Raw genomic sequence first — 15,809 nt, 5'->3', positions numbered from 1 at the left:
ATATGCAGCCAAAGTCTCGATACGACAGTTTTTAAAACGACATAGGTAGGAAAAAAGAGATGCTTTATGATGTCACCGGGTAAAATGAAATAACGAATTTCGGAAACTCTTAAAGGTGTAGACATTACGTAATTAAAAGAAATCGTTATCGATTAATATCGTAATGTTGAAACGAATGGCGATAAATTGACTAAATTCTATCGGTTGTTTCGTTAGACGAGACGAGATAACGCGGGTAAGTGCTGTGTGTTTCTTTACGGAAAGACAAACGAAGAGTCTAGATAAGTTGTTTATAAGGAAAATTTATATTTAATAAAATTTTATCCTACAAAAAATTTTAGATAATAATTATTTTGTTTTGCAGTTTAAATGAAATCTGCAAAATTGTATTTATTAAATAATGATTTATAAAGATCTTATTAATCACAATAAGTCATTTTACAAATAACTGACTCGTACACATGGTAATAAGGCTTATTGCAGATCAAAGCAGTATAACAAACAACCCAAGAAAAATATAGAAAGATTGACATTTATATTTGACATTTTTGGAATTTTTAATTATACATATTACACACTCGAAAGAGATGACTAGTTTTTTATATAATAATTTTGTTTCTTAAACTACCAGAGGAAGCACCTTGAGAGTGGTTACCGGCCGCTCGATTTAAGTACCAGTCGACGACGGATATCCGTCGTCGATAAAAAAGGAAAGCCTGGTTGGTGCCATAGAAAATTAGTCGAATGTTTTGGCCCGGTAAAAAACGACGATTAAAAATTCGGACTTTCGTAACGAAAACAAATTTTCCACCGGTCGATTCCTAATGTACATTACTTTAATAACGGATGATGGATAACGTAGACGATGCCAAAAATATCGTATTTAAATATTTTGACCGGTTAAAATTACTTGCGGATTATTTCTAACCGCCCCGAAATACAGAGAATCTTGCATGGGCGCGTGTTATTATTTGGAAGTATCTTTGGTTTGTGACCGTCCTGTCGGTATATCCGTTAAACTGAAACGCTCAGAAGTAGTTACCTACGTTATTTGAGAAAGTAAAAATTGTCGCCAAGGGACGGACTGTTTTCCTAACTTGTTAGCACCTCGGTATTCATGCGACGTCCGACTGCTTGTGATCCGGAGACGTCCGTTCTCCATTCAGTGGAGAGAAACTTCGTTCAGCGATATCGGTCTCCTTGTCCATCCTGCAATCGTTAAGGCAAAGCATTCTTTAGCTTTTCTATAAAATCGACACAATCCAGATTAATTCTTATTTATCAAGAAAGCCACAGACGTTAGTACGTTATTCCTATTCATTTTGCAATTAATAAAGACAAAACGCGTGTTAATATCTCTTACCTGATATTAAACGTAACGAATTTTATATTAGTAACAGTTATTTACTTGTTAATAGTATGTTGCAAGCCAGGAAAAAGTGAATAAGTATGCTCGAGCTTGAACGGGCCGGCATGCTTAGATAAAATCATACCTACTGCCAAAGGCCGAATCGTGGTCGAAAGACGAAGTGCGAGAAAGATGGAGCGCGGTTTCCAGACTCCCCTCGTTGCTCGAATTGCTCAGTCGACGGGAAATCGGAACGTAGCGACGATGGCTTCTCACCGAGGACACGTCGATGCTGCCGTCGCTCTCCGATCCGCTTTAAAAAGAAATGATTCGGGTGAGGTTTTGACCTTTGACCCTGGCGTGTTCCGTAGATTTATTTACCTGTCTTCGGGGACGTCCGTCTCCGAACTTATGTCGTCCTCCAGGGCGTGTTGCAGGTCTTGTATTCTCTGACAGGCCAATCTGAGATCGGCTCGCGTTGCCTGCAGGTCGGCTTCGGTGTTTTCTAAAGCCATTTCCTAACATAAAAATCATTTTTAAATATTACGTTTTAAAAAATCGATTAACGAAAGAACGGACGTACTAATTCGTGTTGCTTTTGGTAAGCTTCCGACTCTTTCTGCTGGAGAGCGCTGTAGTCTTCGCGTAATTCTCTCAGCTGTCTCTGCAGTCTTCTCGACGACTCCTGAGATTGCACTTCTTTATTGTGTAGAGAATCGCACTCTTGCCTCGTTCTTTCGCACTGTTCTTTCAGTCTGTGCAGCTGACTCTGTTTTACGTATTTTAAAAGTTACCGTCGTGCTATTAAATTTTTAATATTTTAAATGATGTTCAAAAGTCTTTACCTCCAATCTGGCTCTGGTGGTCTGTTCTAATTCTAACCTCATCTCCAGATCGCGGATCCTGCCTTCTAGCTGATGAATTTTGTGAATGTCGTCGGGATGTCCACTCATTTGTTCTAACTTTATTTGTCAGGTCCGATAACTAACAAATGAAATATTTATAACAACAATGGAATATTGAGAAAGTGCAGTTAATTTCACTAAATATCTATAAAAATTATTTCATTTTTTGTGTGGTTTTATATTCAAAGATGGATTCTCAAAAAGGAAGGGGAAAGATCTAACATGTATTACAGTTATACATAATTCAGTGATAGGGCAATTAAAATAATTCCTTTAGAAGTATATATAAAATGTCAAGCTAGAATCATTTTGCTTTCAAAAGATTGAAAGCAACAAAGAGGGAGGGAAAGACTATAATATGTCACCAAAATCATAGTGCAAGATTTGGTGAGTCTATAATTTGCAGTAATATAAGTACATCCTACCAGTGATTCGTACATTAATATTTATTTTACTCTAATATCTCTCGACGAAGAAATAATGTACGTAAAAATGAAAGAAAAACCGGCAGCCGGAGTATTTAGTAAGTTCCATTTCTGTATTTAAATTAAAGAAATGTAGATTATTAAGGAAAATTTAAAGTTATAAACTGCAGTGTCGGGTCTTTTCCTTTATGATCTACATAATGCAAATATGAATAATCGGGATCAAATTACAAGACAGATAAGAATTCGCTAAATAAATTCCATTTAGTTTAAAATAAGCAAAATTAGATTTACAATTTAAACTAAACGTCTTATCTCAAATACGCTCGTTTCCGACAGAAAAGAATTTTATTGACGAACAATAAAATCCGAACAGTTTAAATACCACTTATCCAATGTGTATCAACCAAACGTGATTGTGTAGCATGATTCACTACAAACAATTTACTTTTATATTGTTTGATTAATATCTCATACAAAATAATTGGATAGAAATGAGTCAGTGGTATACTTTTAAAAACAATGTTGCTATTGTGTATGCAATATGAAAAATAAGTAATCATTTTTAACTAACAACTTATAAAAAATTGAATGCAATAAGACAAATATATATATATACACATACATAAAAGCAGCTCAGAATAATATTTAGAAATACTTAAAAATTAGTAGCAATACTTATTGTCCCACTAAAGAGAATTTCCAAAAGCCTGGTTAATGGCAAAAATAATAATGCCCTCTTGTTATTTATTTATTGTTGATAATCCCTACCTAATTATTATTGCTATATCACTAAATTTTAATTATTTAATATTTGATAACTCCATTATTTTCCTGTAAAGTTTTGTTTAGAACATTCAAACACACATTTACATCATATTTCATAAAAATTCATTCGTTCCTTTTGAAAAATATTTTATTTGTTAATACAGTATTAATAAAAATTCTTGTATAATTTTTAAAGTTTGGCGGCATTATACCCCGACGAAGAATATAAATGTTTAATAAAGATATTTGATTGTCGAATCATTTGGACTTCACCTGTTATAAAAGAAAATAAGCTTTTATTTTTAGATTATTAAAATTTTTTATTGCTGGTGTTTTTCTTTGTGTAATTGTTAAATACAGAAATAGGAGAAAACTTGGAACTTGCTTTGAATAATGAAAAACAATACATACTAAATATATTTATTTTCAAATTTTCTCTTGAATAAAATTTTTCACATTACTATAAGATGTCTAAAAGCCGCTGTGCAGTGGAAAAGGTCTAAGTTTTAATAAAAGCGAAGTTTTATGTATGATACTGCAGTTTCTCCTACAGAAATGTCTCCGGAGGTCCGAAGATCTAGCAGGCCAGATTCTGCGGGAGATTATACGACCGGCAAAGAAGTCTTCCAAAAACCAGAACTTCTGTGGTAGATGGTGTTACCACTTGTTCTCAAAGTGAAAACGTGGGACATACAACTACGGGTCCGGTATGTACTGCCACAAGTATAACTTTGATGCCACAAATTTTTCACTTTGCGGCAACTTTTTACACACCCCATATTACGTAAGATGTAAGATGATTGATAGGCTATTACACAATACAAAGTGAGAAAACTACAAACAGAAAGGATACGATAAGAACAGTTAAATGACATGATGCTCAGAAATATTGTATTGATATAATAGAGGCAACACCATATGACAAGAACTATTAAGAACAGCTTGAAAAAATTTCCTAAAAGTTCAAATTCTCAATTCCAACTACAGTAAGAGCCCGCTTAACGCTGTTTCGGTATTAGGCGGTAGTATTGAAATTCCCCGAGATCGCACGCAGTGTTGGGATCAAGGCGTAATATCAAATTTTAAAGCTTATTATCTGCGGCGGATATTCTGACAACTAATTGATAAAACAGATGGAGCAGATAAACAATCCATTAGAGATTTTTGGAAAAACTAGAATATCATGGATGCTGTAGACAGCATCAATCTTTCCTGGAATGAGGTGACTGAGAAATGTTTGAAAGGAGTATGGAAGAATGTATGGCCGGAGCTAAGCAAGGATGCTGACACAAGAGATGTTGATGCCGACGAAATTGTCAAGCTAGCTAATGAAACAGGGTTGGATAATATAAATGCGCAGAATATTGCAAGTTACAACTGGAGAAAGTTTTTCCAATGACGATCTAAAAGAATTAGTAGAACAACAGGTGCATGAAGATGACAAAATTAGCATTTCTGAAGACAAAGTGTCATGGATGTGATGTCTTGCTATCGACAACTGCTTGCTCAACGAAACAGGAAAAGGCAAACGACGTTAGATGACTTCACAAAGAAACAAAAGATCTCAAATGAGGAAGAACCTTCCTCATCACAAACATAACTTCTTTACTCAAACTTTTTTTTATTTTCATGAATGTTTTATGAATAAATTTCGATATTAGCAATAAATAAGTCTATAATTAATGTAATAAAAAAGTATTTAACAATAAATGTTACAAAACAAAACAAAACAAAAAAAAACTGATAAATTTTCTTATTCTCTGTTCTGTTTCACGTATCCCCCTTATTTACATGTTAAGATGACCCCGTTTAACGCTGTTTCGTTTAGTGCTCTGTCATTTAGGAATGCATCCCCCACGTTAAGCAGGGTCTTACTGTACTCGTATTCTGGTTTGCCAACGATTGCAATCGATTGATAATTTTATACCAAAATTTTGAAATTCCTGAAGTCGTTGCAACAAAGACAAAAGAATTTCTAACAGTATATATGGTGCATCCCACGTAAAATCACTAATGCCAGCTCGCTAATTGAGTAAATTATTTAATTTTCATTCTGATAAAAAGGACAAATTAGAAAAAGGAACTCTGAAAGCTGTTTTATTCACAAAACGTTACGGAAGCTTCGTAATCGGCACTTCGTCATTTAAGGTGGCCCAGTTTTATGCAGGACATCCAAGATTAAGGATATTTAGTAGTCCTCATTTAGATCACTGAATGTTAGTATATGCTACAAAGTAACATTTGTCTGTAAGATGACAGAGGTGCAAAACTCTTGACAATTTATATGCTATATTCCATTTTAATACAAATATCAATATGTAAGTTAAAATATAGCATTTGGAGTACATCACTTAAAATTTGAATGTGCATACTGATATTAATTTTATTTTGAATTACAATCATAATTTATATATATTTAAAATCTGTGTGAGGTGTTTTGGAATTGTGATGTCATTGAATTTCTTTTTTCCCTCAACCTTTTTTCAGAAAATTTTTCTTTCTTTTTAGTTGTATTCTTTCCTACAAACCTATTCCACTGTATTTTATAGGAAAATTCTCAAAAGAATACAAACTGAATGACCATAAAAGTTTATTTTAGCAAACAAATCTGTGACATCACTGCCTACAGACCAATCTGTCATCAACAACACATTTAACTTCACATTCAATTACGTCCATTTTGGAAATAATAATTAAATTATTTTATTAATTTATTAAGAATATGTGATCTAAATGATGTGAAACTGGCTAAGCAGTGTTGTTACCACTTAATCGGTTACTGTCCAGTAAGTTACTTTATATGCATGAATATTTTGAAAAATCTTATTATTTCTCATCTACGAGAAATGAAGGGGAGTCGTGGACGGTGTTGGTGACTTTTCAAGTGAGGCTAGAAGTGACGTTTTACGGTAGCAGTGTGGAAAGTAATTGAATATGGTGTATCAGAAAGTTCACGAATACACAAATATTCTAAGAATAAGTTTAATAAGGTGTTTATTGCAAATGGCGGGGATAGAGTCTAACCCCGGGCCTTTGGCTAGATCTCCTCAGGAGATTGATCGTGCAGATATGCAAAGTAAGAGGCGTGGAAGACCCCGGAAAGGTAGCGCGAAAGTCTTAGAGAGAGGAGATGAGTTATCAAATCTGAAGAATGGTGAACAAGAACAAATTGTAGAAACCCCTTCTAAAACTAAAAGTGGGATAGTGAGAGACTCAAATATTCAAGACTACTTTGTATCGGCAGCGGAAAAAGAAGAATGTGAAACGGAAGAGACTCAATACACTTTAAAAGGAATATACGAGTTGATTCAGGAAAAGTTTGTACAGCTAAAATCAGATTTAAGTACGATAAAAGCAGAAGTAACATCACTAAAGAAAGAGAATAGAGAATTGAGAGAGGATTTGGATAAAGCCGTCCAGAGAGTGATCGACCTCGACCAGATAGTTAAGTCTGGCAAACAACTGCAAGGTAAGCTGGAGTTTCAAATTGATTCTTTGAGAAACGAGAAGGTAAAGAACAATATTATAGTCCTGAACTTCCCGTTCAAGACAAACGATCTCACGGATGAAATTAATTATTATATTAAGAACGACCTAGGATTACCTGACTGTTTGCCTGATGGTGTGGTCAGTGTGTCAGATGGAGAAGATAAATCTATTGTGAAAATTTTATTAAGTTCTAGCTATGAGAGAAACTCGATTTTGCGAGAGTTTTGGAAAAAGAGGTCAAAGTTATCCGGTACAGGAAAGAGAAAGTTTCTATTTATAGCAGATCTATGCAAGAGATCCAGGATCAGAAGGAAAAAATTAACTTTAATGATAAGTCAAGAAAAAGCTAAGGGTCATAAAATAAAGGTTAGAGACGATTATTTCATAAAAGATGGTAATATTTTTACGTATGATTTAAATCTGGAAGAAGTAATTCAGATTAAATATTTTTTATGAGTCGCCAGACTGTTGATATAGAGAGGTGTGAGCAGGAGAGGTTGGAATTTGATGTTAATATAGTTCACTCCATTGTTTATGCAGACGATATTGTGATAATCGCCCCCACTGCTGCCGCTCTACGGAGGAAAATTCAGCAAACAACTTTATATTTTAATAAATTAAAATTGAATATTAATCCGAAGAAATCGGCTATCATGGTGTTTAGAAATGGTTCTAGGATTTCAAAGAAGAACATGTTATTTTATATTAATAAAGAGGAATTAAAAATAGTCAATGAAATAAAGTTTTTAGGGATAATTTTGACCCCTATGCTGTCCTTTGAAAAACAAGTCAGGGTCTCACTGGTCAAGGCAAATAAGTTGATATGAAGTTTAGTAATGCTATTTTCAAAAATTAAATTGAAAAACATTCAAACTTAATTTAAATTGTTTTCAGTAATTGTTAACGCAACAAGCTATGCAGCCCCAATTTGGTGTTTGCCAAAATATCAGAAGTTAGAGACGATTCAACTAAGTTCATACGGAGAGTATTTTTACTGGACTATAAAATCCCTGGAAGCATTCTGAGATTGGAATTGCATAGATTTAGAATGACGTCAATGTTGGTTAAGTGATGCGTAAAAATTTTTAATGAAGGTAAGAGACAGCGGACAGCTGTTATTTAGCCTTTTGAACCAATTATACTGGAAATCATTACGTTCAGAATCGAGAAAGAACTGGGTAAGTCAACTGACTAGAATAATCAATAATTTTGGATTCTCGATGGGGCCGATTATACACCTTTCGGAGATTAGTGAAGTATTATGTAGACAGCTTACTAGAAGCGTAATGGAGAATTCATTGGTACTGGACGCGGAGGATATCCGGTCACGAAAGCTGCCGAATTCATATAATATAATACTGGATTACCCAAATATCAATAATTATAAGTTACTTAATCTCCCTTTGGTGTTAGGAGGTTCTTTGCCCAGCTTCGCCTTAATAATGATGTAATAATGATTTAAATCAAGATTTACATCTATTCTAAAAGTGAATGGCCGAGGTGTCGTGAAAATTTCTCTAAATTTCATCTGGTCTGTGGATGCGGAAAAGCAATAGTCCTAAGACAAAGTTTCGATTTAAAATTTTTTAAATGAGTGCTCCTCGGAAAAAGAAATGTATTTTTTTCTTTCCATGTGGCTAAGTTAAAATCTATTTATAATTTGTATAATTTTGTTAAAAATTTGTAACTATATAATTGCTAGTTAAAGTGTGTAGAACAAAACTCCCCTTGTAACAGGCATAGGCCTAATACAAATAAAGATGGATTGAATTGAAAAAAAAAAAAAAAAAAATTATTTCTCATCTACTTTCAGTGCTTTTTTGAAATATAATTAGTGTATTGCCTCTTAAAATATATCACTTTAAACTGTTTCATTACAGATTGCTTTACTAAAAATTACTTTCTTTGTCATTTGAGAGAAATTTTTTAAATTTGCAACTATTTTGTAAAACACAATGGAACAAGTCTGTACAAAAATGCATTAAAAAAAAAAATTTCATTAAGAGAGGAATTATCAAAATTTGCAGAAGCAATTATTTAATGTGAAAGTTATCAATTAACAAATTTGCATGTAGTTTTTTCTAATACTTAACTTTACATTAAAATAATTCCTCAAATGAGAAAACAAAATCAAAATTACTTTAACAGAGGGGGAAAAAAGCGAAATATATACTCAAAAATGCCCAAGCACTTTCCAGCTACAAAACTCATCACGAGGAATGCTTGTAAAACGAATTCTATAGTCATGGATTCCAAGTTGCCAAAAAGTAAACAAAAAAAGTTTTCTATAGTAATTTTGGAATCGTGCTGTTACAGTAATAATATAATATTCATCACTGTAAACATATAAAATATTTTCTGATCTGCCTTTCAATCCTAACAGTGAAATATTAAGATTCGTGACGAGTTACGTAGAAAATGTCCAGTAAAATTGTGTTTATTATTGGAAATGTAAATTTTCCCAATTATGCAAATAGCAGTTCTTTTTATTATTTTAAACAGTAAAAATTTAAAACCGTAACTATTGTTTGTAGATTTGTATTGTTTGACTAATATTTGCTTTATGATCAGAATTTTCAATATTAAATTCAATAATAAAAAAAATATACTCGAATGACTACTACTTTACGTTGTAAATTTAAAAGCTGATGATAAATCGATAACTCGGACCATTATATATGCAACTTTTTTTATATGTAGATTATGGATATACATTATACAAAATATCTCTACATTAAAAAGTTAATATAATGGTCAGATATATGTTAGTTATTAAACAAATTAGTTATAGTCTCTAATGTGTGATATACCCTACAATATTAAGTTACACAAATTAGTAACAATATACATAATTAAAAAGTTCTTTGCTACGTACAGTAGATTGACTAGTTTATATATTATCTATTACAGTACAGAAGATTTTGTTATTTATTATCATCTGCATTTGACAAATTAAAATATTAAGATAAGGTGAGACACCAATTTTTATTTATGTTAAATTTATTCAGTTAATTACATGTAATGCTGACTTGATTACATATAGTAGAAAGTGAATATATCTTCTAATATCACTTTCTATAATTTATTAAAATGTAATTAATAAACTGCTGACAAAATACATCAATATATATAATATTAAAAAAATGTCATTATGTAAAAAAAATAGGAAAATATCAGTTAATATATTTATCATCATTTCCAATTTTTGCAAAAAGACAAAAGTTAATAAATATATCGAGCAATATATAGATATGTTTAAATTTCTATTATTTTTTTGTATAGTTTTATGTATATATTAATATAATTCACATGTAGAGATAAAAATATTTTCAGCATGAAAACGGTAGCAAGATGAATCAATAAAAACCAATTTTTTTAAGAACATTTTTGTGTGTTATATAAGTAAAGAAATTTCTAAAATATTTAATATTTTATATTAAAAATCTATAATATTTACTATTATATTGATATAATATAGTATTTGAATGAATAAGAAGAGATAAAATTAAAGATTTCATTACTTATTTAATATTAATTTTTATTCACAAATATTCTGACTATAATATAATAATAAACAATTTAGACCTATATTGATTTTCTAGTTCATCTAGTTTACTATATTTATGGAAAAATATATTATGACAGACTTACAAATACAGAAAATATTGTTTATTGTATGTTTTCAAGAATTTATCTTCATAATACTAGTTATTAATAGCAATAATTTAAAACTAAATTCTTTTCGTGGGAAGTTCTGAATTTAACCAGACTATAGAATGTGTATGCTGTATAAATCATACTTTTCTAGAATAAAATTGATCTTATTAAATTGACAATTTTCCTTTTCAAATTTAGTCTTAATTTATGATAAAAAGTTTCCCTAACAATAATTGTTTTCTCTCTTAGAGCCTACCTGTTCTTTAAGTGTCTGTTTCTCAGCTTCCAGTTCAGTAATTTGTTCATGCTGGTCTGTCAATAGCTTCTGATCTGAGGACATCTAGAGGGGAATATTCTACCTTCAACTTTTACATTATAATTTGATTAAAATGCAAGTTAAAAGCCAAATAGCTATTTTTTATGAGTAAAATATTGATAATTAATAAATACAATACTCTTATTGATGGTTAGATATGATCATGGTGTATTTAATCCATAAAATTTTGCATATTTTAGCATAAGCTTGGGGAAAATGCAAGTTGAATACACTAAAATTAAAAATCTTCAAAGTTTGGTAATTTGCAACATAAACAACAGAAGCATCTTAATTTAAATATCATATCATGTCATATCATTATCATGTAGAAATTGAAAATCTCCATATTTTCAATTTCTACATAAAAGACAGAACTATACTACCATCAAAATATAATCTGCTAATCACTGATTAATTAGAAATCACCATTATATAAATAATTGTTAGTTAACTTGTCCAGCAATAAAAGTTTTTTCATGCATTAGAAGCAGATACTGATTGTAATATTTTGACTTAGGAACTTTCTCCTTATATTTCAAATGTTTAAAATTACACTATTAAACAATGTGATTAATGTTCACTTTTCAAATCAATTTCATCCATTCTGCCGTACAAACCTTATCAATTTATATCTTGTTGTCTTTCAGAAATATTAAATGTTTAATTTATGAACTGTCACAAACAAAACCTTTTTTACCAGTATTGAACTAAACTGGCCTCCTACTTGGACCATTAAGAACGATGCTGTTCGATTTTAAACATTGTATATATCACATTTCACCCTTCTGCCTGGCTCTGTTTGAATTCCTTGAACAGGTATCTCCACGCATGCATAATAGTCTTACCGTCTTTAAAGTTAATACAGTTGCCTCTTAAGTTGGCTTTATAAATCTCCAAGGCCTCCAGGTGATGAATACGATCTATTTGAAAGGCTTGTCTAATTAATCTGGTGTTCCCTGCAAACTCGTCTGACCCCTTTTCAGATAAAATTGCAGCCTTCTGGGCCCTAATTAGATGGGCTTTTACTCATCACACCATCAGGCATGACACCCTGCTAGAGCTTCAACGTATAGAAAATATAGCTGTTGAACACTGCTACAAAAGCGGCATGGTTTGCAGTTTGGCCAGCACCTACATCAACTAACTTCCCCCATGTAGCATTTCTAACACCCGGTCTATGTCTAACGGTAGCCAGCAGTCCATTACAGGCTATAGACACACAGTCGTCCAGTTCAATCAACATTTGAACTCCTTATACAGGGAGAATGCAAACCAGAATGGCACAGAGATCGCGTACAGGAGATCCGGCACAATTTACAAGCTGCTACACAACGCAAAAGATAAAATAGATCTTAGCATAGCCCCAGGGGTGATAGGTTCCAAAGGGACTTAATTTACATTGGCTCAACCATATGTTCAACTCGAAAAAGGATACACAAACATCAATCCAACCTTACAAACAACAGGCACACCACTGCTTTGTCAGCATACGCCACCAACCCAGAAGTTCGGATAGACTTCCAGAACACCAGATTAATTAGACAGGCCTTTCAAATAGATCATATTCGTCACCTGGAGGCCTTGGAAATTTATAAAGTCATCTTATGAGGCAACTGTATTAACTTTAAAGACGGTGAGACTATCGCACATGCGTGGAGATACTTGGTCGAGGAATTCAAATGGAGCCAGGCAGAAGGGTGAAATGTGATATGTACAATGTTTAAAATCGAACAGCGGTCCAAGTACAGTCCAAGTAGGAAGTCGGTTTAGTTTAGCACCTGAAGCAGGCTTTAATGAAGGCCGAAAACATTCAGAAGTTTTGTTTAGTTCAATACTGGTAAAAAAAAGTTTTGTTTGTGACAGTTCATTTCTCACTCCAGTACTTCTGATTAGAAGACTGTTATTTTGTTTAATTTATTAATTAAACTCTAATTCCTTAGGTCTATGTTTACATATATTCCATTCGGCTCTGGATATATCAGGTCAGTCCATAAGTCCATGCCCATTTTTATCATAAGTCCATAAGTCCATGCCCTTGAGAAAAATCTTGTTTTGCTGTTAAAAATGTCAGTCTAATGTGATAATTTTTACACTGAAGTGTTAAATTGGATCTCATTCATATAATACTGTTCAGAATTGTGAACATTTCAGTTGTTTATTTTCGTTAAAATGGAAGTAGCCAACGAATACAAAAGACATGTTTTATATTTTTTATTTTTAAGTGGTGAGAATGCTACAAATGCAGCCAAAAAAATAAATACTGTACATAATCAAATTGTAATTAGTGCAAGGACTGCACAGAAGTGGTTTGAAAGATTTAGAAACAACGATTTTAGTGTGGAGGATAAGGCTCGTACTGGAAGACCCGTTGACTTTGATGATGATGCTCTCTCTGCACTAGTTGAAGCAGAACCATCTTTAACAATTGATAAAATTGTGGAACGTTTAAATTCATCCCATGGAACTGTTCATAGACACCTACAACAAATCGGAAAAGTTTCAAAGCTAGGAAAATGGATACCACATGAACTGTCAATAGCTAACCAACAACAACGTGTAAACATTTGCACGTCTCTTTTATTTCGTACTAGCTGACCCGGCCACGCGTTGTTGTGGCTCAAAATGTATCTATTATAAATGTGTAACACTTCCCCCGTGGGGGGAATTTCAAAAAATCCCTTTCTAGTGTATATTCTGTTGATGTCACCTATTAAAACGCAATTAAAAACGCAAAAAACCGCATGTAAAATAGTATAAATAGAAGCCGAGTTATTCACAGTAAGCCTTAATCCTGTCCCTCTCCCCGCTGGGGAATATCGAAAAATCCCTTTTTAGTGTATGTTCTGTTGACGTCACCTATTAAAACGCAATTAAAAACGCAAAAAACCGCATGTAAAATAGAATAAATAGAAGCCGAGTTCTTCACAGTAAGCCTTAATCCTGTCCCTCTTCCCCGCTGGGGAATATCGAAAAATCCCTTTTTAGTGTATATTCTGTTGACGTCACCTATTAAAACGCAAAAAAACCGCATGTAAAATAGTATAAATAGAAACCGAGTTCTTCACGGTAAGCCTTAATCCTGTCCCTCTCCCCGCTGGGGAATATCGAAAAATCCCTTTTTAGTGTATGTTCTGTTGACGTCACCTATTAAAACGCAAAAAACCGCATGTAAAATAGTATAAATAGAAGCCGAGTTCTTCACGGTAAGCCTTAATCCTGTCCCTCTCCCCGCTGGGGAATATCGAAAAATCCCTTTTTAGTGTATATTCTGTTGACGTCACCTATTAAAACGCAAAAAAACCGCATGTAAAATAGTATAAATAGAAGCTGAGTTCTTCACAGTAAGCCTTAATCCTGTCCCTTTCCCCGCTGGGGAATATCGAAAAATCCCTTTTTAGTGTATATTCTGTTGACGTAACCTATTAAAATGTAATTAAAAACTCAAAAAAACCGCATGTAAAATAGAATAAATAGAAGCCGAGTTTTTCACGGCAAGCCTTAATCCCGTCCATCTCCCCCCAGTAGGGGGAATTTCGACATGTATATTATATAAAAACACGTGCGTATTCGAATGTTGTGTCAAAATTTCAAAGGAATCGGTAGGAACAAACAAACGTTATATTTTATTTATATAGATAGGTAGAAAATGATCTGCTTTAGTCCATTCTTACAGAAAAGCATAATGCCTCACAGAAAAGCAAACTTAGGTCGTCTGAAGTTAGCGCCATCTGTCGGTCATAAAAGTCTTAATCCATATATAAAGTATATTTTTGAAAGGGGGGAAATGGTGATCTTCACATATGCCACAAACCTTCGCGGGAGTGTATTAAACAACTTCCCAAAGTTTCATGGCAATCGGATAAATGGTGTGGTAATGCATGAAGGACAAACACACACACACACACACACACACAGACAGACATACATTCGTTTTTATATATATAGATTGCTTTAGAACCTTTTCTTGGTAGGCTGGTTACTGGACACAAAAAATGGATCCTCTATAATAATGTGACGAGAAAAAGACAATGGATGGATCGCGACAAGCAGCCAAAACCGACTGCAAAAGGTGGGTTGCATCCAAAAAAAATTCTTTTGTCTGTTTGGTGGGATATGTCAGGTGTAATTCACTTTGAGCTGTTAGAACCTAATCAAACAATTACAGCTCAAATGTATTGTGAGCAATTAGAGCGTTTAAATGAAAAATTGAAAAAAAATCGACCGTCGTTAGTGAACAGAAAGCAGGTTCTCTTGCAGCATAACAATGCCAGACCACACGCTGCAAAAATAACTGTACGGAAACTTGAAAGCTACAACTGGGAAATTTTACCTCATCCACCATATTCGCCAGATATTGCTCCCAGTGATTATCATCTTTTTGCAGTTTGCAGAATTTTTTAAAAGGGAAAACTTTTGAGGATGAGAACAATGTAAAAAAGGCTATATCTGAATATTTTGATTCAAAACCGAAATCATTTTACGAAGACGGGATTAAGAAGCTACCATCAAGATGGCAAGAAATTGTACAAAATAATGGTGAATACATTATAGATTGAAATAAAATTTAATTACAATTTTTTCTGCTTTTTTTGTAGATAAAAATACGCATGAACTTATGGACTGACCTGATATAACGGTAACAAAGACGACAATATTATACTTATTTTGCTTATCTACCACTGATCTTTGATTTCAATACATAACTCTACATATCTTTCTATTTAGTCAATATGATCTATAAATTATCCATATTGGAACAACTATCTCATTAAGGTTGTTCATATTGCTATATTGATCAGTGCTACAGGATGTTTCGATTTGTCATAACTGTTCTATCCAAATAAGCTTGCTTGATTTGGCCTCCAAAACTGTATAAACATATCATCAATAATACAAATTAA

The 15,809-nt window shown here is 32.9% G+C and overlaps 1 protein-coding gene across 1 annotated transcript in view; it reads right to left on the bottom strand.

Moving 5' to 3' along the window:
* Positions 1-1,934: 1,934 nt before the first annotated feature.
* Positions 1,935-15,809, bottom strand: part of LOC136980983 (unconventional myosin-XVIIIa-like) — a 116,959-nt gene continuing 103,084 nt past the window's right edge. Inside the window, exons 31-33 of the mRNA XM_067277183.1 lie at positions 10,849-10,932; positions 2,194-2,332; positions 1,935-2,117 (exon numbers count right to left, since the gene is read on the bottom strand). Coding sequence (XP_067133284.1) covers positions 2,050-2,117; positions 2,194-2,332; positions 10,849-10,932 — 291 coding nt within the window. The 3' untranslated portion in view covers positions 1,935-2,049. The remainder of the gene's footprint in view (positions 2,118-2,193; positions 2,333-10,848; positions 10,933-15,809) is intronic.

This window comes from Centruroides vittatus, unplaced genomic scaffold (assembly GCF_030686945.1).
Source record: "Centruroides vittatus isolate TY-2023 unplaced genomic scaffold, ASM3068694v2 contig_738, whole genome shotgun sequence".
Lineage (NCBI taxonomy): Eukaryota > Metazoa > Arthropoda > Arachnida > Scorpiones > Buthidae > Centruroides > Centruroides vittatus.
This window is presented reverse-complemented; position numbering and strand designations above follow the sequence as displayed.